Below are 20,643 nucleotides of genomic sequence, written 5' to 3'. Positions count from 1 at the left end.
TAGTGTGCATTAAGTTAAATGAGCATGGTTCTGCTGACACGGTGAACATTTTAAATATAATTTTAACAGGTTTAAATGCGGCTGCAAAAATAATAATAACTTTAAAAAAATGTTAACTACAGGGTTAAGGTTCTGGGTTAGGGCAAGTATGATTTTATAGTTGGCAATGCGATCGTTGCAGCTACTCAGGACAAAAACACGGTCTGTGCTTTGCTCCAAAGTTAAACAAAGACGCAAAGATGAAGTGATAACAGCCACAAAGAGGCTGTAAATGTATGACCGCCTTTTCTGAACATAATAAAATAAATTAAAATACAACAACAGGGTAAAAGGGTTGGACGTGCAAATTACCTCTTTTGGCACTTGTGATCCGAAGGAAGACGTCCGAGGAGAGAAGCTGCTGTTGGACAGAATCTTACTGTGCTTCCTGAAAGCGGAAAAACAAGACGGATGATTTTCAAAAAACAAAAACATAACAATTACTTGCGTCAAAAGTGCGTTGTTGTGATGATTGATGGATGCTTGTGTGGCTGAAGGGAGTTTCACCTTTCAAATGGAACTTTCTTCAGCTCCGAGTCTTTCACATAATCAATGATCTGCTTCTGAGTTCGACCGCTGCACGAACACGGAGAGACAAAAACAGGTGATGAAACACGTATAAAAGACTACGTTTCGTTCTCTCTCTCGCCACAATTTCTCGACCTCTCCTGACCTGAACCGGAACGAGGATCCTCTCGTGAAGAGAATGGGCTTGGGTTTGGGCTTGGGCTCCTCAAAGAGTCTGAAGAAGGCGTGATACTCCACGCAGATCTTCCAAAAGATCTTACAGCAGTCCCTGCTGGCCATGGCAAACTCCAGCGTGTCGTGGTGGGCATTCTGCTGGGAAACAAACACACACACACACACACACACACACAGTGATTTGAGTATGAGAGAGAAAAAAGAGACAAAGGAAGACACAGAATGGCTTATGTGGACTTACAGTGGGGTCTGCCCTCAGCTTAATTTGGAATTTCTTGCGTTTGAAGCTGAGTTTGCGAATCTTGGACCAGTTGAAGGCGTTGATCTTAGTGTATCCCTTTAAATAAAGACGACAACACAATGAAAAGCTGATTAATATTCATGAAATCTTTTTTAAAAAACATGGGAAACAACACGTCTGTGAGCTTGCTTCATTTTCATGAAAATGAACAATATGAGCTCACATTTACAACCACTAATAAAAGAAAAATAACCATTTTTTTTGGGCGGAGGCTGACCACATGACCTCATGAGCCAATTACAAACCAATTAAAAAAGTTAGGAACATTCAGAAATGGGCTCAGTCTGGTTAATTCCACAGATAATGGAGGAGGGTGTTGGAAAAAGTCTTTAAAGCGTTTTAAAAGCTGACGGAGCGCCTACATGTGCACAGTCAAACAGCTTTACTGTGACCTTCTGTGTTCGCTGAGGTGGGGAAACCTCCCACCTCTACTGATTGGAGCAGATCAAGACATTGCTAAATAATATGTCTCTCTCTTTTCTTTCTTTATATTTAGCAACAATCTCAGGAATTTACAGCTCATACCGAGCAGGCCTGTTTAAACCCCAAATTTGCAGCCTTGCAGACTCGTTCCCTGCAACAGCCTGTAATTTATCAAAAGTACGTTAAGAATTTCAGGCAGGCTGTTAAAGTGGGGGATTTGGTGACAAGGGAGAATTAGATAAAGTGAAAACGCTTTGTTTCGACTCCACCTCCTACTCATGTGAGGCACGTTTTTGAAAGTGAAGGGAAAATCCAACAAGTAAAACTCTATATCTAGAATTGTAGTATTGTGGAAAAGCGAGGAAAAGCAGGCTACACTAGGGCTGCAGCTATCAAAATATTTTTGTAATTGAGTATTCAACCAATTATTTTTCAATTAATCGAGGACACAAAACGCAAAAATATTATTAGTAGTAGTATTTATTAAAAACAAATATTTTAAAATGTTTTTAAAAATCTGATTCCTGGATTCATCGAGGAATAATCAGTAGAATACTCGATTACAAAAATATTCGATAGCTGCAGCCCAAGTAAGCTACATTAAATCAGCTAACATCAATGTTTATGTTAGCGTGTGCCGGAAGAATTACCAACTGGATGCTATCGGCTCAGACGCTGAATCATTGAGGACGTGCTGTTGTAGTGGTTACACTGCACCATGTTGGCTTCTTGTTTAAACGTGAAATGGTCCCACACTTTAGACATTTTCTGCCTTTTTCAGGCTGAAATCCGGATGTGCGGTGTGCGTCTGCTAAACCTGTCCATGTGGAACAATGATCCCTGCGCTGAACAGGCCGCGCGAGATGGGAACTTAACGAGTACTCGAGGCAGAGTTTTTGTAATCGAGTTACTCGAATCACTCGAGTAATCGTTGCAGCGCTAACTGGAACTGTGAATTTTGACTGCACTTTCACTTTATGTGCCTTTTTTTGTACCTGAAAAACCAGAACCCCCGTGTGCGCCACCGCCAGGCTCAGCTTGGTTCCCTCTCTGTCCTTGGCCGGGTGCTGACGGATGCCGTACATCTCCAGCCGCCTGCCGATTTCCAGCAGCTGGTAGTCTGACTCTGCGGGAGTGTGGCCGCTGTGGAGGCAGAGGGAGCAAATCGGTCAGTTATCCGTCATTCGACACGTTCAAATTAACCAGCATCTCATGTTACTATAACCTCATGTTTAGTTTCCTGTTTTATCTCCTATTTAATTATGCGTCTTCAGGTCTCATAGCATCTGTAGGTGACGCCGAACTCATTCGTCAACATTTAGAGCGAATCAATATCCTTCATGTGTCTTTGTTTGCACAGATGTGTGAGGGACGGCGTGGAAGAAGAAACGGTCGTGAAAAAAAGCACCGCTGGGATTTAGACGGCGGTGCCCGCTGCGGGGCGGAGGAAGCAAATCTGCCACAATAGAAGTTTGTTGCCACAGAAAAGTCTGAAAATAGCTTCCTGTTTCCTGTATAAGCCCCCTGAATTAGCCACTTCCTTCCTGTGTTGGCCGAGGAGGCACTGGAGAGAAGGTGGTGAAGGAGGAGGAGGAGGAGGAGGGGGGGAACTGAGTGAGTGGGAGCCCACAGGAAGAGAAAGGGGTTTGTGGTGAAGACTGCGGCTGTGACAGCAAATCAACAAGGCTGGGGTTTGGGTTTTTTAAGCTCTTATCTGTGTGTGATGACGACGGCGTTTAGTGGAATTTACATTTCGAGAAAACAAGAAAATAACATTTGCTCTTTGATTTGTAAACTATGGCGAGGAAAGCTAAGCTACAGAGTGTTTATGTGTGTGTGGTCTCAGGGGGCACAGAAGCTGTAGATAGCCACCTCTGTAGAGGGGAGATTATAAGTGTGTGTGGGTGTGTGCAGCAACTGTGATTAAGTGATATCTCAGCAGGAGAGAGAGGTATGGGTGCGGTGTAATTGACTAATGGGGGGGTGTGTTTTGTTTGTGTGAGGGCACACGTATATAAATATCTCTGTAGGTCAAATTAATAGCACAGTGAAAGCACACATGTGCTGTGAGTGTGTGTCCTGACATCTTCAGTCGTTATGCCACCAAGAAACTGATCCCCAATCAGACTAAAGCTCAGCTCGCCGCTGCGTCTTTCCGAGCAGAGATAATCCGCAGCAGCTGTTTGCAGGAAAAACAAGTGTCGCTTCACTGATTGTTACAATGACCCCGTTTGTTGTTTCACTCTTGAGAACTCTCAAGTCATTTCATTACATTTCAAAGGACACGCAAGCGACATAAAATAGGCGTACATTATAATATACAACATAAGTATCAGCAGAAAATTAATATGAAGATTTGTGAGATAGAGATAATTTCCACATCAATTTGTGTCACCAGCAACACGTTAGTGTAAAACAATATAAATAGTGTATTTTACCCTTTTTAGGGGGTTATTATATACTTTAACAGTGATGTGATTGTGGACCATGTATCATAATATGCTGTGAGAGATATTCAAGATGAAAATATATGGTTATTTATCCTAGTTTTTACTAACAATACTCGCACGTGTTTTCCCTTATTTTATGCCCTATAGTCTATTCTACTGTATGACAATGGTAATTTTAATTGAGTTTTACGAATACAGTTATGAAAAAGACAGTAGTGATTATGTTAAACATATTATTGGAGCTGAAACTGGATCGATTTGCCAGTTTCAACTTATTGCCGTTTAAAAATTCTTATAATTTAGGATAAAGGAGTGCTGGTCAGATAAAGATTTGCAAGACAAACCAACGCAGTAACTCACACGTGCTTGCGGTGGCAGTCGGTGATCTTGTCTCTGATGGCGTCCTGGTCGGGCAGGTACTTGTTGTGGAGGAGATGCTGCCAGCTCTGGGTCTCATCGAAGTCCCCGATCTCCGCTGATGGAGGGAACGAAGGAAGGACAGTTCAGAAATGACGTGAAGTGAATATAAAAAGGAGGTGACACACAAAGACACTGCTTGTTAGGCAACGACAGTAACAATTCATTATCATATATTGTATCTAAACGTCTGTTTTTGACTATATACGAATGATATACTGTATATGTATGTATGTATGTATGTATAGTCTCCATCTGTTAGCACCAATAACACTAGACCACCCCACAGGTGCACATACATATATCTCTGCACTGACGGTTGCCACAGCAACAGTGATATCCTTTAGCATGTTGTGCTGTAGCCCACCTGCGGGGACTGAAATTGAATCCATAAATCCTATATCCTCTGCATTAGCAGCAGAGGATACTAGCAGTTAAATATAATTTCAACCTAATCCGTATTTAATCCTATGCTGTATGTATAAAGCAGTTGCTTGATATATTCAATGTTTTTAATATTATGGCATTTTAAATCATTTTATATTATCATATACAAGTTCTCACACTTTCTCTGCACTTACACTGAATGATGTGGGAGACCATGAGGGCGGCGCTGGTGTCGTTACAGATGAGGCGACCGCAGGCCAGGTCGCGCTTAATCTGCAGGGCGAACAAATACCTGCAAGAAGGAGAAACGAGAGGTAGAGAGAGGGATTATAAGGCACGGAGGGGAAGAGAGAGAGAGAGAGTGTAAGGGACGCAGAGACTGGACAGGTTAATGGGTTAATGGAGGTTATATAGAAACTAACAGCTTATGACGTGAAAAGCAATGTAAGTACCTTGGCATTTAAACACAGTCTCACACTTTATACTGCGTCTCCTGGATTTAGACTTAGTTTCTCTTAATAAATATGCACTGTGCTGATTCTCTCTCCGTTTACATCTTGTTCTAGAGCAAAGAATTTCTGGTAAAGTGCTGGGGTTTTTGACTATTTAGGATTTTATTGCACGTCGTGATAATAAGTTGATCTTTTATTGTGAAAATATCAAATGCAGGTGCAAATCTGGACAGGTCAAGGGCTGGAAGGGTTCCTAGTAGACAATGGGTTAAATGCAGAGGGGAATTTCCCTATTGGGATTAATAAAGAACAAAACAAAGAAGGGCCACAAGGGGGAGCCTGCATCTTTCCTGTTATTCCAGGAATTAATGATTTTATTATTACTTAAGATTCCTGTTAAATGTTCACTAAAAATATATATATAACAAGTGATTTCAGCAGGTTTTAAATGTATATTTATTTATATGTATTGCAATTATCTCTGGTACGTACAATATCCCAAATTGTGCAATGCCTAATTAGGACACGACAAAACAACCAAACACACAATGTTTACAAATTGGTCAAAATCCGCCATAACTTATTTTTAAAGCCCGACTCTGCCTGAGGTGCATCCACGTGTACATGAGAGTGGAATTAACACTCCAGCCGCTTTTTATGTGACATCCAATTCAACCTCTTTTATAACTGTGTCATTACCTCGACCATAAAGTTAATGAGGCTTTCCGCGCGTTTCTGTATCGTTTTGTTTTAGCCTCGAGAGAAAAAGAGCAGCGGGACGATTTTTTTATTGTTTAAGAAAACAGCACGGCAGCTTTCAGGAGAGAGCGACGTCACTATGTTGAGAGATTAGAGTGTTATTGGCCAAATGATTAACTAGAGAGACTGAGCCCTAAATCATACTGAAGATATTGGCCGGTGTCCCGTTTTAATAAAAAGCTAATGACAAAGTGCGAGTCTACGTGGTTGGTCTGCACATGGTCGGACAAAAACACTGTCAACGCCGTAAAACCCTGAGACAAACACTGTAGGACGGGGGGGAAAAGAGACGTCAACCACTTCCTGTTAAATGACAAGACAGTGTGACATCAGAGGAATGAATGAGGGGGGAAGCTCAGAAGCTGAAGAGTCAAAGAGGAAACTATAATATTATGTGGAGATTTTAAAATTTCAGTGTCCGATGTCGCCCCCAACACTTCCTGTCGTCTCGTGTAAATCCAAGTGGAGCGGGAGCGACAGTGTGGGAAAAAGCGAGAGGTCAAATCATTCTATGTGGTCGAGGACAGAGGTTTTAGTCAGACAAAACAAGAATGAAAGCAAAACAAGATGGTCGCTGATAAACAAGTAGGTGAAAAGAACTGAAGCAACAAGTGTAAACGAGATCGTTCTCCTTTCTCCCGATGAACCAGTGGTTCCTATTAAGATAACAGAAGTGTCTATAGCAGAGGAACAAACTTCACTCCTCTGCTCGTTTCACAGAAATGGTCCCAAAACAGATGTTTTCATGAGCCTGGTTCTCTTTTTAAAAAAAGAGACAAAAAGTGCACATTTGTGTCCAGAGAAGGGAAGAAAAAAACACGCTGGATGCTGCGGCATGTGGACAAAAAATGTGTTACAAATGGTGCGTGGCTGACCGAAAAACACAAAGCAAGAAGACAAACACGTGAGTAGCGAGCGAGGTCTGCGTCTCATGTTCACAGGCAGCTTTGAGCCATATTTGGTGCCTGAAAAATCCTCCCCGAAAAGACTGAAAACATGGCATATAATCTGACGAGCCCTCCCTCAGAAACGGTGTGGTTTCTGCATCCGCGGGGAACCTACCGAGTCAGCTCCTCCATGAGCTGCGTGTGGTCAGGCGGGAAGAACTTCACCACGAAGCGGAGGATGGTGTTTTTAGGCCCTGAGGGAGGGAAAGAAAATGAAGGGTGTGAGTCGCAGATGAAGGGGACGTTAAAGATACAGATAAAAATAATCCTAACACCAGTGCTGTGGTATATATTATAAGTGTAGCGTATCTAGTGTCTAACTTATTCAACCTGATTTTCCAGTGAAAGAGTTTTGCAACTTGCTGGGGTTGAAAAAAAAGCACTAATCAGCACTTGATTGCCAGTTGTCAATCCCTAAATTTGAACTCTTATGTCACATCTTTGTGGGCTGTAAAAATACAGCTCTCGAGTGAAAGCGGAGTATAATTTTTGTGCAAAAATGAGACGGGATACTTACGTCTGATCTGTTTTAGTGTCGGCTTCAGCAGGTCCAGCCACAGCTGAGGAAGAGAGAACAGTTTTACTTATTGATAACGATGTTAATCATCATTATAACACAATTATTATGAAGATTTCCCATATAGGAAAAGTGAGGTGGGTTGTTTGGTACGTCTTGAATCCGAATGAGCAATGCTACAGATCAGGAGGAATTTTAATAAATAAAAACTGAAATATGTGTATGTCACTATATACGTATACATACATATACACATATACGTATACATACATATACACATATACACATATACATGTATATACATGTATATACACATGTACATACATACATATGCATGTATATACATAAATATACACACATACATGTACATACATACATATACACATGTATACACATACACATACATATATACACATACACATACATATATATATATGTCAATAAATCAATTTTAACAAGTGGAAAATAACAGCATTGCATCAAGGCTGACGTCGACCACTGCTGTATCGGGAATATTAGATTAAATTACTACCAAACACGCCATGGAAAGGCAGCAACACATCATTATGAAGGATAAACACAACTTGTGAAGCACATGAGCGCATGTGAAACGCTCCGTGTAATAACTTTTGATTATGATGTGGCATATTTTGAGCCGGGGTTATTCATTATACCGATAAATCACACGCATCTAAAAAACACAAACACAAGACCGGAAAAACAGCCATTGATATTCCCTGGGTGGAATCGCTTCAAGCATATGCGTCTCCTTCTTCGTTCTGTGCATGCACTGACAGTGTGGCCATTATTTCTTCACTATGACATCATTTGTTCCACTGGTCCACTTTCAATCTGCTGCTCTCGAACCCGCGGCAGTGAAAATGCACAGAGAGCATCTGTGTGTGACGTCTGACTGTGCATACTGATACATGAATGTGTTCTCCTCCAGCTATGTGTTCTTCACACTCTGACAAAAAAAAAAGAGTCTACCAGCAAACACAGGGAAAACACAGACACAGACATGCCGCCACCCCCTCAGGCATTTACATCCAATTATCACAACCGGCTGCTCTGCGATCAAACAGGAAGACAAAACTGAGATCACATGAAATCAGTGTGATGTCCAGACAGCGAAGTACTGTAGATAAAGAGTTCCTCGTGTGGTACACGATGAAGAAACTTCCATTACATTACACACAGAAGAACTAATCACAACCTTCCAGGGAGCACACATGTCATTTAAGCTAAAGATAAACTTGTGGGAAAGAATATGATGCTTCACGCTCAGAGGACAGAAAAGCAAGAACAAGAAGCACAGAGAGGAAAGATCAACAAGTGATAAAATATATATATATATATATATATATATATATATATATATATATATATATATATATAAAAGGAAAGATCAACAAGTGATAAAATATATATATATATATATATATATATATATATATATATATATATATATATATATATATATATATATATATATATATGTACAGTATCTCTGTACCTTAGATATGCCGTAGACCATAATGTACACTATATACAATGAATGTATATATATATGAATGTGTGTATCATAGGTAGGTATGTGTTTATGTATGCTCATATTTGACCTTTTTCTGGTATAAACACTGGCCTTGTCAGGACCAGTAGTCCTCATGTGAGAGACCAAAACCTGGTCTCGATTAGGGGGGAACCTTATTTCTAAACAATTGGTAAAGTTTATTCATAAGTCTATTCAAAAGGCATTTTGGGATGTTTGTGGGTCGTATATGACAAAGACTATCTTTAAAAAGTTTGGGGTCATTAATCAGAAATACACTCTATACATTGTTGTTGAATAAAAATCATTATTTCTAATCTTGTCAATGTCTTGGCTATATTTTCTTTTAATTTTGCAACTCTTTTGATGAATAAAAGTGTGACTTCTAATGGAAAACATAACAAAAATTGTATAGGTGACCCCAAACTTTTGAATGGTAGTGCCAGTTTCTCTTGTTTCAAAGGGAAACAAATGCTAATATTGTGCAACCCTTTTTTCATTTTATGCTCCTGAGATGACAAACACATTTATTTTCAATTTAAAATAGTTACAGCTACTACTGTGCACTGTTTTCATGTACATGACTTACCGAGTTTGTAATTGAATCGTCCTGTGGTAAAGTTAAGGGCTAAGATTCGAATTGTGGGTTCAAGTTAGGAAATGAACTGGTTATTGTTAGGTTAGGGATAACGCAAATCTGTGTCATAATTCTGTTAAAACAAAGCTTTTATCATACCGACAGACAGCATCCTAGATTCTTACCGTCATTTTGCGATGGTCCAGATACTCCAGCCCAAAATAGTCTCCCTCAGTCAGGTTGAGATGGACGCAAATCAGGTCAAACAGCACTTTACCGGGAGAACGTTGCTGGAAGAGAGAGAGAGAGAAAAAAATTTGACATTAATAATAAATAAAATATTTGAAAACTAGAAGATAGAGAAGTGAAAACGTTGTCAGTGTCACAAAGCATCACATCAGAGGGCTGTGATTTAAAAGGTCAAGTGTGTAATATTTAGGAGGTTTTACAGACAGACAGAAACTGGCATTTTCTGTCACAATACTGCAGGACAGAGTGCGTGCGTGCACTCGAACACAGACATCATCTGTCCAGCGGTTTGCTGGAGTCGTCCAGCATGAGCAGCAGCAGAGACATGACAAGCATGAAGCAATCTCCTCCCCGCAGCTCAGGACTTAATCGATTCCACCGACGAGCATGAAAGGAAACGCTCAGACATGGAAGCAAACCCCAGAATTAGTACGCAACCATTTTCTCCCCACACGTGGCTCGAGCTAAACGGTACCAGCCTGTCACGCTGCGGTTTGATTGCGTCTCGAAGCAGAAAATGGCAAATTGAATCAAATAAAAACAAAATAAATGGCATTACACCTCGTAAAAACATCATATTTACAGTGTGGACTTGTGTGTACCTACTAATAATTCTGTTTGTTTACATTTACATGTTAAAAAACGTCGATGAGTGTTCGTCAAACCTGGAAATGACGATGTTCTCGAACGTCTTGTTTTGTCCACAAACCAAAACGATTCAGTTTTAATGATTTATCTGTTAGGTGGAGCAAAGAAACAAAGAAAATATTCACATTTAAGAAGCTAAAACAATCAAAAATCTTGTTTTAATAATGAAAAAAGCTTCAAACCGATTAATCGATGAATTGTTTCAGCTCTACATACTCCCATATGGTATTTAACACTTGCATTAAGACACTCTTTATTTTTGATTTACTACATACAGTAAACGCCCTCTTTTCCAGGAAGCATGACATAATCTGGTTGGGGCAAATTAAACAAAATAAGGTAGTGAAAGTCTGTTGGCTCATTGCCACATACCGCTTATACCAGTTAGAGTTATTTTAACAGCATTTTATGCGATTAAGGGGAACATTTTCTGAGCTATGCCAGGTTCCCATGAAACTAAAAAAAAATACAGACGGACTCTGATAAGATGCGTGTTAATGCAGGACAAAAGAGAGGACGGAGGCTGAAAGGAGTGGAATCAGAGCAGGGAAGCCCCACAGTAGAGTGATCCAAGTCTGTCACCATCTGGCTAACGTGTGTGTGTGTGTGTGTGTGTGCGTGTCCATCTGTTTCTGTGTGGTTTAGACCGTGTGTATGGACACACCCACGTACACGCGGACGCGCATCGTGACGCGATCTAAGCCTCCTGAACCGACAGCGATAAATTACCATATACTGTAGTTGTATATCAGCTTTGCCTCAGAAACAAATCCTGACCCAGTGACATCCTTATTACACGTTGGTACAGAGAGAGACAGATGCCACTGTCCTGCTGCACAAAGCTCCACGATTTTTTCTCCAGGGGTTGGACAACATCCAGACACGGGCTGTGGTGAGCGTGGTTTAACGGAGGTTAAAAGTGTCGTCAGCCGTGTTATCTTTCGGCTTCCTGTGCGTTGGCCGCCGTTTGCCCCCTCCCTTCCCACACTTGATTTCTGACTGTTTCAGCTTCTTAAATGTGAATATTTTCCTGGTTTCTTTGCTCCACATAACAAAGAAATCATTCAAACGGAATCATTTTGGTTTGTGGACAAAACGAGACGTTCGAGAACATCGTCATTTCCACGTTTGACAAAACTGATCAACGTTTTTTTAACCTTTTTCGGACATTTTATGGACCAAACCATTCATGGAGAAAATAATTGTTAGTTGCAGTCTCTAGATCAGCTGATAGCTGAATAAAGGACAAGAGAGCGGAAGAAATCCTATAGAGCTGAAACGATTAATCGATGAATCGATTATTAATCGATTACTAAATGAATCGGCAACTACTTTGATAATCGATAATCGGTTTTAAGCTTTTTTCATGATTAAAACAAGATTTCTGATTGTTTTAGCTTCTTAAACGTGAATGTTTTCTTGGTTTCTCTGCACCACATTACAAAGAAATCATTTTAACTGAATCATTTTGGATTGTGAACAAAACAAGACGTTCAAGAACATCGTCATTCCCAGCTTTGACAAACACTGATCAACGTTTTTTAACATTTTATGGACCAAACGATTCATCGATTAATCGAGAAAATAATCGACAGATTAATCGATTACGAAAATAATCGTTAGTTGCAGCTCTAAAATCCTAAGAAACAAAATAGAGCAAGATGCTGAAGTATGGTGGTGACTAAAGATAGGCGAGAAGGTTCGATGAGCAGTAAATTTAAGCAAAAATGGAATTAAATGGAACTCTTGGTGAAGAAATATAACCTTGTTGGTGGAGGTGAGACGTAGAAAGAAAGAGAATCCGAAATGTTTGGAAAACAGATCGTGTTTCACAAAATAATACGACCATGCTTGAATTCCCCAGTATGTTTTTGGGCAAAAGCAATTTCCTCAAATATCAGCGAACCCCTCTCTCTCCAATAAAGAGAGTATAAGCCCTTACATACCTGAGGGAGATATCCTATATCGCATCCAGGTAATGTAAGATAGGAGGTGGAATGCAGACAGAGAGGAGGGGGAGGGGGAGGGGGGTGTGAAAAAGAAAACAGAGGCGAAAGATTTAAATGTCGATAGCAGATATGGTGTAACAACAAAAGGCCGTGAGAAGTGTCATTGTATAAGTCGATGTGTGTCTCGTTACAGGTGTGAGTGATGCCTTCACTGACTCTCGTGAACCTGGATACTGTCAAAAGATGCATTTTAATTAATGCGAGAGGAAAAGGAAAAAGTCAAGAGACGGAATCCAACAGCTGCTGGACAAACCTGCTGATTCGCCAACAAGACTATTTTTACACCTTCTATCCATTAGATGTATTTACAAAACCATTACTGCGCTGCACAAACTGCAACTGCCTGTTCCTACATCTAGATCTGATGTTTTCAAAATGGATCGGACAATGTTTTGGGTTTCCACCACATGCGCCGTCTGCAATCATTTAAAATACATTTGCGAATAATGCAACTGAAGGAATTGGGTCACAATTTCCACTCCTTATACACTACCGTTCAAAAGTTTGGGCTCACCTATCAAAAAAAAGTGTGTGTTTTCCATTAAAAGTCACACTTTTATTCCTCAAAAGAGTTGCAAAAGGAATAGAAAATATATACGAGACATTGACAAGATTAGAAATAATGATTTGTAGTCAAAATAAAACTGTTTTCAGCTGTGCCAACATGATTGCACAAGGGTTTTCTAATCATCCAATAGCCTTCTAACGCGATTAGCAAACACAATGTACCATTAGAACACGCATTAGATATGGGCCTCTATACACCTATGTACATACTCCATTAAAAAAAATGGAGTATGTACAGCTAGAATAGTCATTTACCACATTAACAATGTAAAGAGTGTATTTCTGATTCATTAAATGTTATATTCATTGGGAAAAAAAGTGTTTTTCCTTCAAAAATGCTGCCACATGCAGTCAACAGTGGCGCTCGCTCCTTACTAAATAAAAGTGGCACTTAAAATGGAACCATCCATTCCAGCCTGTTCTCATGATCTGATCTTGGCAACAGATCAGGGAGAGGAAATGGACACTCGACCGCTCGAGGTCAAAAATATAACGGAGAGTATTTAGGTTTTTATTTATAATGATATAGGAGAGTAAAAATAGGTCCTTGGGTCACACTTTTGAGATAAAGTCATGGGAGGAAATGATGTTACAGGGGATACCTTTGGCCTATAAATGACTGCATGTATGAGAGCATTTGAAATCTGTGAGCTGTGCAGGGCCAGAGCAGACGAGGCTCCTGTGGAGTTCAGACTGGGCTGCTTTTCAGTTCAAATCACAATCGCCTCATTGAGCGGCCTCCATCAATGAGCCTTTTCTCAGCCGGCCAAAAGCACAAGCACACAGACAAATATCTTATCTAGATGTGGAATGGTGCGCAACAAATCCAGATATTTCTCTGCTGCGTGTAAAAATATGCACGATAAAGTGGCTGAGAAATGTCGGGAGTCAGAATTTCAGACAGTAACTGCAACCTAGAAAAGGCCAAGGTTCCATAAAGGCAGGGTCCACTACCTTCAAACAGCTGTCCTGTTTCAACCAACGTGGCAGGATAATTAGAAGGCGAGCCGGTCTGGAGGCGAGGCTTAACAAACTAACTGTCCAGCACTGAACTGTGCCGGAATCTGGCTTCAGGTCTGGTGACCGTCATCCAAACATCCAAAACTCTAACAGACTTCTCTGAGGATAAATGGACACAGGAGAAAAAGCAGCACTTCTAACCCTAACCCATATATCTGCCATGTCCTCACAGCTCCTGAGCTATTTAAAATCCACGCTTCTCGTTTGTGACAAAACTAATGAGAAAAGCACATACACGAATAGATGAGGCAGCACAGAGAAGGAGAAGAAAATACTGCTTATTTTGGCAGCAAGTGTCCGAGTCCAAAAATAAGGCTAATAAAACGGAGAGGCATATCTGCAGCTGATCCAACTGCTTCCTGCTTCTGTTGACGTTTCACAAAATGACTCATGCACTTTTATTTTCGCAGCAAACCCCGACTCAAATCATGCCGATGTCATAGAGGACTGTAGGTTCACAAGAAGCAAATTAGTCACAAGTGTGATAACAATAAGTAAGACGGTTTGCTTAGGAATTAGGATCTTATTCGGACTCCGTGACTTGTCTGGTTGTCCACGCTGCACTTAGCAGATCAGGGGCTGCTGTTGCTGCATGTGAGCTGCCAGCTTTCGTGTTCATTCAGCAGACCGTGTTCATGCCAAAACTATCCTCACGGTTACCCTGCAAAGTCATCAGTCACAAAAACAACACACACACACACACTCCCTCTCTCCTACTCCCTCGCTGCTTGAATACAGGTTCTCATGCATGAGGTCAACAAGAGTGTGTCATTTACTTCTCTTGCTGCGTTTATGTCAGAAATGAAAGCTCACGAAAATGCATGAGTCATGAGAGAGTAAATCAACGATTAGCATAAAATCTAACCAGGTCGGATTTAGTTAAACAGCGACTGAATGAATATTATATCGATTAATTTGTTGCTTGTATAAAAAAAAGTCACAATAAGAAGCTCAGCTCTCACAGATGGAAGTAGTGGCACATCTCTGTCAGCAACAATCACTCTCAAAATGAATATCACTTTTTTTTTTAGTAGGCCGCATAAAACCACTGTCGTGATCAATTATTTTGCTCGTCTTCCACCTCCTCCTCCTCCCCCTCTCTTTCCTTCTCCTCCAATTTACAGCCAAGTCAAACACTCTCACCATCTGCGATGGCATGCCCAGTGTTCCACAGCGTCACTGATGCAAATGACCTGTGAAATACACATACTTTTTTTAGGTGTTCTTAACTTGCTTTGTGAAAGACTCGAGAAATCTCAGTGAATTCTTCTGTTCAATGTCTCGGAGCAAACTGGCACCGAGTAAAGAGTAAAGATGTTTGAAAGGTACCACTCCTCTGCAGCTCTGCAGCACTTGGACTAACGTCGACAGGGATAGAAACCAGATGGGTGAGACTGATGATAAGAACTCTGCACAAGGGAAAAGACAGGGCTGGGAGAAAAAAAACAACAAATCACCTCAGAGCTGTTCAATTTCTTCTCGGGTTCCAGCAAAGCTGTTTGTCAGTGAGACGGGAATCTAAACATGAGATGTGTGTGATAAATGAAACAAAGATATGGATGAGAAAGTTTGACAAAGTAGACATTTGAGCCGTGGATGTGTTTATATATATTTTTTTTTTTTTTGGTATTTTCTCATGCTCATACCAGAGAACCTGCTGTGCCCTGTTGCTGCTCTTCAGGTCAACGGGGCCACAGAGGAAACGCCGCTGGAGTCGCAGCAGAGCGTGCAACGTGACACTATCGCTCGCAGCAATGTATTTTGCTGTTCTGGATTTTTTTTGCGTCGGTATGCACGCCTGCAAATTGCCCGGTTATCTCCACGCCAGCTGCTGGGATGATATGAAAGGAGATAGACTGCCGTTTGTCCCTCAAGGCTCACAATAATGCGTCTATAAGACATTCTACTGCAAGGGCAGAGTGAGTACAGCAGTCCATAATGTCTACTTTGATAATAATGCCATGTTAAAGCCATTGTTGTGCAGCATTACAGATGCTCCCCCACCCCCCACCTTCCTACAGTCGGGCTTTCCCCCCTGCTGTGCTTGCAGCGCTGCTAACTCAGCAGCCGCTTGGCTAATGTCAGCTAGAAGAAAAAGTCAATGGGTTTCCCGTACAGCTTGTTGGTGTTGGCCAACGCTCTGCATTGAATGATGAAAGTATTTAAGTGTTACAACCTTTCATAACAAACGCCAGCTGCTGCAGCCACTGCTTGAATATACACGAGTGCACCTGTGGGTTACTGCAAATGTCATTGTTCGTCGTTTTCTGTGCTATTTAACCAATAATTCGAAGATTTCTCAAACATATATTATATGTTTGAGAAATCTTCGAATTATTAACCCTAACCCTAACCCGGTATTGTATATATGTATATATATTTGCACATATTATGTGCAAATATATATACATATATACAATACCGTTCAAAAAGTTTGGGGTCACTTAGAAATGTCCTTATTTTTTCAATGAATATAACATTAAATGCATCAGAAATACACTCTATACAAAGTGAATGTGGTCAACAACCATTCTAGCTGCAAACAACTGTTTTTTAATGGAATATGTAGATAGGTGTATGGAGGCCCATTTCCAGTGTTCTAATGGTACAATGTGTTTGCTAGTCCCCTTGTGCAATCATGTTAGGACAGCTGAAAACAGTTTTGCTGGTTCTTTGACAAAAGGGCAAAATTATTATTTTGAATAAAAATCATTATTTCTAATCATTTTGCAACTCTTTCGATGAATAAAAGTGACTTTTAATGGAAAACACCAAAAAAATTGTATAGGTGACCCCAAACTTTTGAACGGTTGTGTATATAGACGTATAAAGATCGCACAGGCTGCTTGAATTGGGATAAATATAAAGACTGTGCCTTGGCCAAGAACCTGCAGTTTAACGTGCTATTGTGTGCAAGCGTTTCTTTCTTTTATTCCATGACACGTTTCACCCGTGCAGTCACACTGGCAAAAAATGTGAAGAATGCCAGTGGCCTGGCACGGTGCTTTTTCCATCTTGAGGAAATAAACTAAACAGCAGTGACCAGCAGGACAGACGGGCGAGGCCTCCTCCCTCCTCGTACGTCCACCAATCACATTCTCTCCTTGAGATTAGGTTAAAAGGCTTAACCCACTGGCACCAGTTCCTCCACTGCTGCCAGAAGGAAAAGGACACACGGTTCACACATGGACAGAGCGACAACACACACACACACACACCTAAGTGGACTGTTGAATATACGGCATGTTGGCAGAGCACCTGCTAGCACCGACAGCCGAGGCATGGTGGGAAATCAAACTGATGCAGGATGATGAAAATGCCTGCAGGCTGCTGGGAGGACAACAGTGCGTATCTAAGTGTGTGTTTGTGTTGTGTGTGAGAGTGTGTTACGGCTCACAGAACACTTGAGGCAGACAATTAGATTGAGCAGCAGAGGGGAATACGTGCACAATGTTGCACCATTAAAAAAAAGGCAATTAGTGTGATGTGTAGGAACGACGTTCCTCGCACAATAATGAGGTCTGTAAATCTCACAACAGGGCTGCTTTTTTTTTTCTTCTTAAAAGCATCTGGTGCTCCGTCGGGAAACAAGGCGGTCAAATGAAAAGCGTAGACCGACGTGGCACAAGCTTTTATCTTTAAGTGTGCGCCGGTTTGTCACAGTAAACAAACTTCCAGATAAATCCCCACAGACACAAAATCTCCATACGACCTTCAATGTCATGTTTCTTAAGATTTTCTTCAGTGCCACAATAATCCTTTGGCCAGAGAGGTTACATGTCACCAGAATATAAACATAATGGTTGTCAGACGTGACTGTGAAGGCCACAATGTGTCCTCTGGGAGGAGACTAGAATGTCCCAACCCAATGTGTGTTCTGTTTTCTGTGTTTGAAACGGACCCAAACTAGTGGAGTGAAAAAGGTAACAAATACAGTAGTTGAAAGGACCAGTGTATGGGATTTAGTGGCATCTTTAGTGAGGATTAAACTGTGTATTGCTACCAAACGAACATAATTTGCCTCACAATCCACATGCAAGTGTGTGTGAGATGGCCTTCAAATTAGGGGTAGACCGATGTGGGGTTTTGTATAGGTAATGCCAAGTATTAAAAGTCAGGGCAACAAGCTGCCGATTGTTAATGCCGATTTTATAAAATTTAACCGTTTAATGATAAAAAGAATAATACAAAAAATTGTATTTTAAACTTCAGCAACCACTTATTGAAGAACACTACCAACCTTTGTATGTCTGCACTACAAAGACGTTTCACTAAAATAATGCATGCATCTAAATAAATACACCAAATAAAATAACTTTTGGATGAAAAGATGTTTTAGTTTCAGTGACTTGGTAACATTTATTCAGTTTCTGAGAACAAATGTATATCAATGTTACCATTGCCAAATGCCATTGATTACATAATAAAACACAAAAATCCCTCCATAGACCCAGTGTTTTATTTGTCAATTCTGGGCTACTGGCAGACAAAAAAGAGCAGTAAATAAGTTCAATAAGCATTATGGGGTGGATACTATGGCTAAGCCTGGTACTTGTTTGTGTGTGCATCTACTGTATGTGCAAGTTGCTGAGACCCACGATTTCGATCCAAATAAAAAAGAGGGTGTGGAGGCAACTAAATAATTTAACTATGCCTGCATGTGTGTGGTTATCATGAAGATACGCCGATGATTTACGAGCAAGCAGCAAATCTAATTAAGCCACAGCCCCAAACAAATCTTCATTGCAATTACAAGTGGATACCACAATGACATTAAAGCATGTGTCAATCAACACACACAATTTTCCAACAGGAAATAAGTCTTCTGCAGCCATTCAGCATCAAATGAAATGCTCCAGATAAGCACAAACGAGCACAAAAAAACTCAATCAATCCAAAGCCAAAGCCAAAAGAGTGGCGACTGTGATTCATCGCGGGACAAAAACGCTGGAAAGTCCCAGTGTGGTATGAAGTATGATGGAGCTGTCTGTAAATCTGTCAGAGAGAGAGAGAGACAGAGTCTGGGAGGAAGAAGGGGCGGTAATAAAAGCAAGAGGAAAAAGAACATGAAGGTGACGATAGGTAAAAAAAAAACCAACACTGCCATTTTTCTTCCTCCAAACCATCACAAGTCGGCCGACATTCCTCTGCTAACTCGGAGAAACGCGCCGCTGGAGACGCAGCAGGGGAGCTGCTGTTAAATTCCACCGAGGGAGCGAGGACAGAGGAGCAGAAACACTTCACCTATTGAGAAGGAAATCCAAGTGCTGCAAGCTCAAACACACATTCACTCAAAAACAGAAAAGAAAGAGGAGTGAAGTGAAAGAGCCTGAGCCACACGGAATGAGACAGGGACGAGGGAGTTTGGTGTTTTAAGCTGTTTGCTAAACTCTCCTCGCAGAGTTCCTTTCTGGTTCCCACACCGAGAACAGTTCAAGTTTAGGAAGTGCTTCATTCCAGTACACAATTAAGTTGACCTGATCTCTGTTTTCCAAATACCTTAAAGATAAACACCACACAGCAGTTTCCCAGTACTTGTTGACTTGGAGGAGAATTTAATGTTCAAGGAGACAAAAACATGTTTGGTGAGGTCACTGCCACCCAAATCTAAATAGTTCATCCATTAAAGGATTCTCTTGACACATTGTTATGGGTAGTTGACCACCAAATATTCATGTTATGCTCAAGTTCAAGCGAGTGTTTGTATCAGACGTAGCCTTATGACGTTCCCATCTAAACCGCCGACCTTAACCATGAAAATCTAATACGCAGTTTATCTTGCGAGTCCAGTTGAAGGTTTGCAGAAAACACGCAAATCTGTACCGAATTATACGAGATTCCTTCAAGGCATCCTTTCATTAAAAAAAAGAACAGGATGAAAACACGATGCACCCAGCCACTGGATATCACCAGGCCTCTAACACAACCTTCCATTTCACGGATGACTTTTTCACCTTACGACCTCACAGGGAAAGCCCCGACTCTTCTTCAACATCATGGAGGGAAGATTTACGGCAGCAGAGGCGACAAAGCTAGAGCGAGCCAGGCCCCAACTCCGCCCACTTACATCTGTCGACCCCTCGGCACACAAAGACAAGTTTAGTCTTCTTTTTTATTGACATATCGATCGTCTGGCTAATGTCATTTTGCATCAAATCCAATCTGATTAGGTGGCCTGAGAAGTAACACAGCGCATGCAGCATCAGCCAGATTCACTTGTCAAATACGCTGTGGGGCCACCTGCCATGATGTCTGCTGCTGCTGCTGGTGCTGATGCTGGTGGTGATAAAACCTAAACGGCAGCAGGTGCTCTTAATTATGTGTTGTGTCAAAATTAAACAAACGCTGAGGTTTCACTGTGGAGGAGGAGGGGGGTTGTGGCGATGAGGAGGCCAAGACAAAGAAAGGAAGACGAGGAGGTCTCTTTCTAGAGCTCAAATTTCTGATCGTTTTAGCTTCTTAAATGTGTCATCATCTTGGTTTGTGGACAAAACAAGACGTTTGAGAACATCGTCATTTCCAGGTTTGACGAACACGGATCAACGTTTTTTTTAGCATTTTATGGACTCAACGATTTATCGATTAATCGTGAAAATAATCGTCAGTTGCAGCTCTATTCATCTCCAT

General features: G+C 41.0%; 1 protein-coding gene across 3 annotated transcripts in view; it reads right to left on the bottom strand.

Annotated features, from left to right (window-relative positions):
* Positions 1-20,643, bottom strand: part of LOC310943023 (FERM, ARHGEF and pleckstrin domain-containing protein 1-like) — a 52,407-nt gene that overhangs the window by 16,851 nt on the left and 14,913 nt on the right. For 2 of the 3 annotated variants that reach the window (XM_083908505.1, XM_083908506.1), the window contains exons 3-12: positions 9,709-9,813; positions 7,395-7,437; positions 6,993-7,071; positions 4,914-5,011; positions 4,276-4,390; positions 2,461-2,608; positions 983-1,078; positions 713-879; positions 547-615; positions 352-427 (exon numbers count right to left, since the gene is read on the bottom strand). In XM_083908505.1, coding sequence (XP_083764631.1) covers positions 352-427; positions 547-615; positions 713-879; positions 983-1,078; positions 2,461-2,608; positions 4,276-4,390; positions 4,914-5,011; positions 6,993-7,071; positions 7,395-7,437; positions 9,709-9,813 — 996 coding nt within the window. The remainder of the gene's footprint in view (positions 1-351; positions 428-546; positions 616-712; positions 880-982; positions 1,079-2,460; positions 2,609-4,275; positions 4,391-4,913; positions 5,012-6,992; positions 7,072-7,394; positions 7,438-9,708; positions 9,814-20,643) is intronic. The other variant, XM_083908507.1, reaches the window with a different exon arrangement.

Source organism: Microchirus variegatus (genome assembly GCF_963457635.1).
Source record: "Microchirus variegatus genome assembly, chromosome: 22".
In the NCBI taxonomy this organism is placed as follows: domain Eukaryota; kingdom Metazoa; phylum Chordata; class Actinopteri; order Pleuronectiformes; family Soleidae; genus Microchirus; species Microchirus variegatus.
This window is presented reverse-complemented; position numbering and strand designations above follow the sequence as displayed.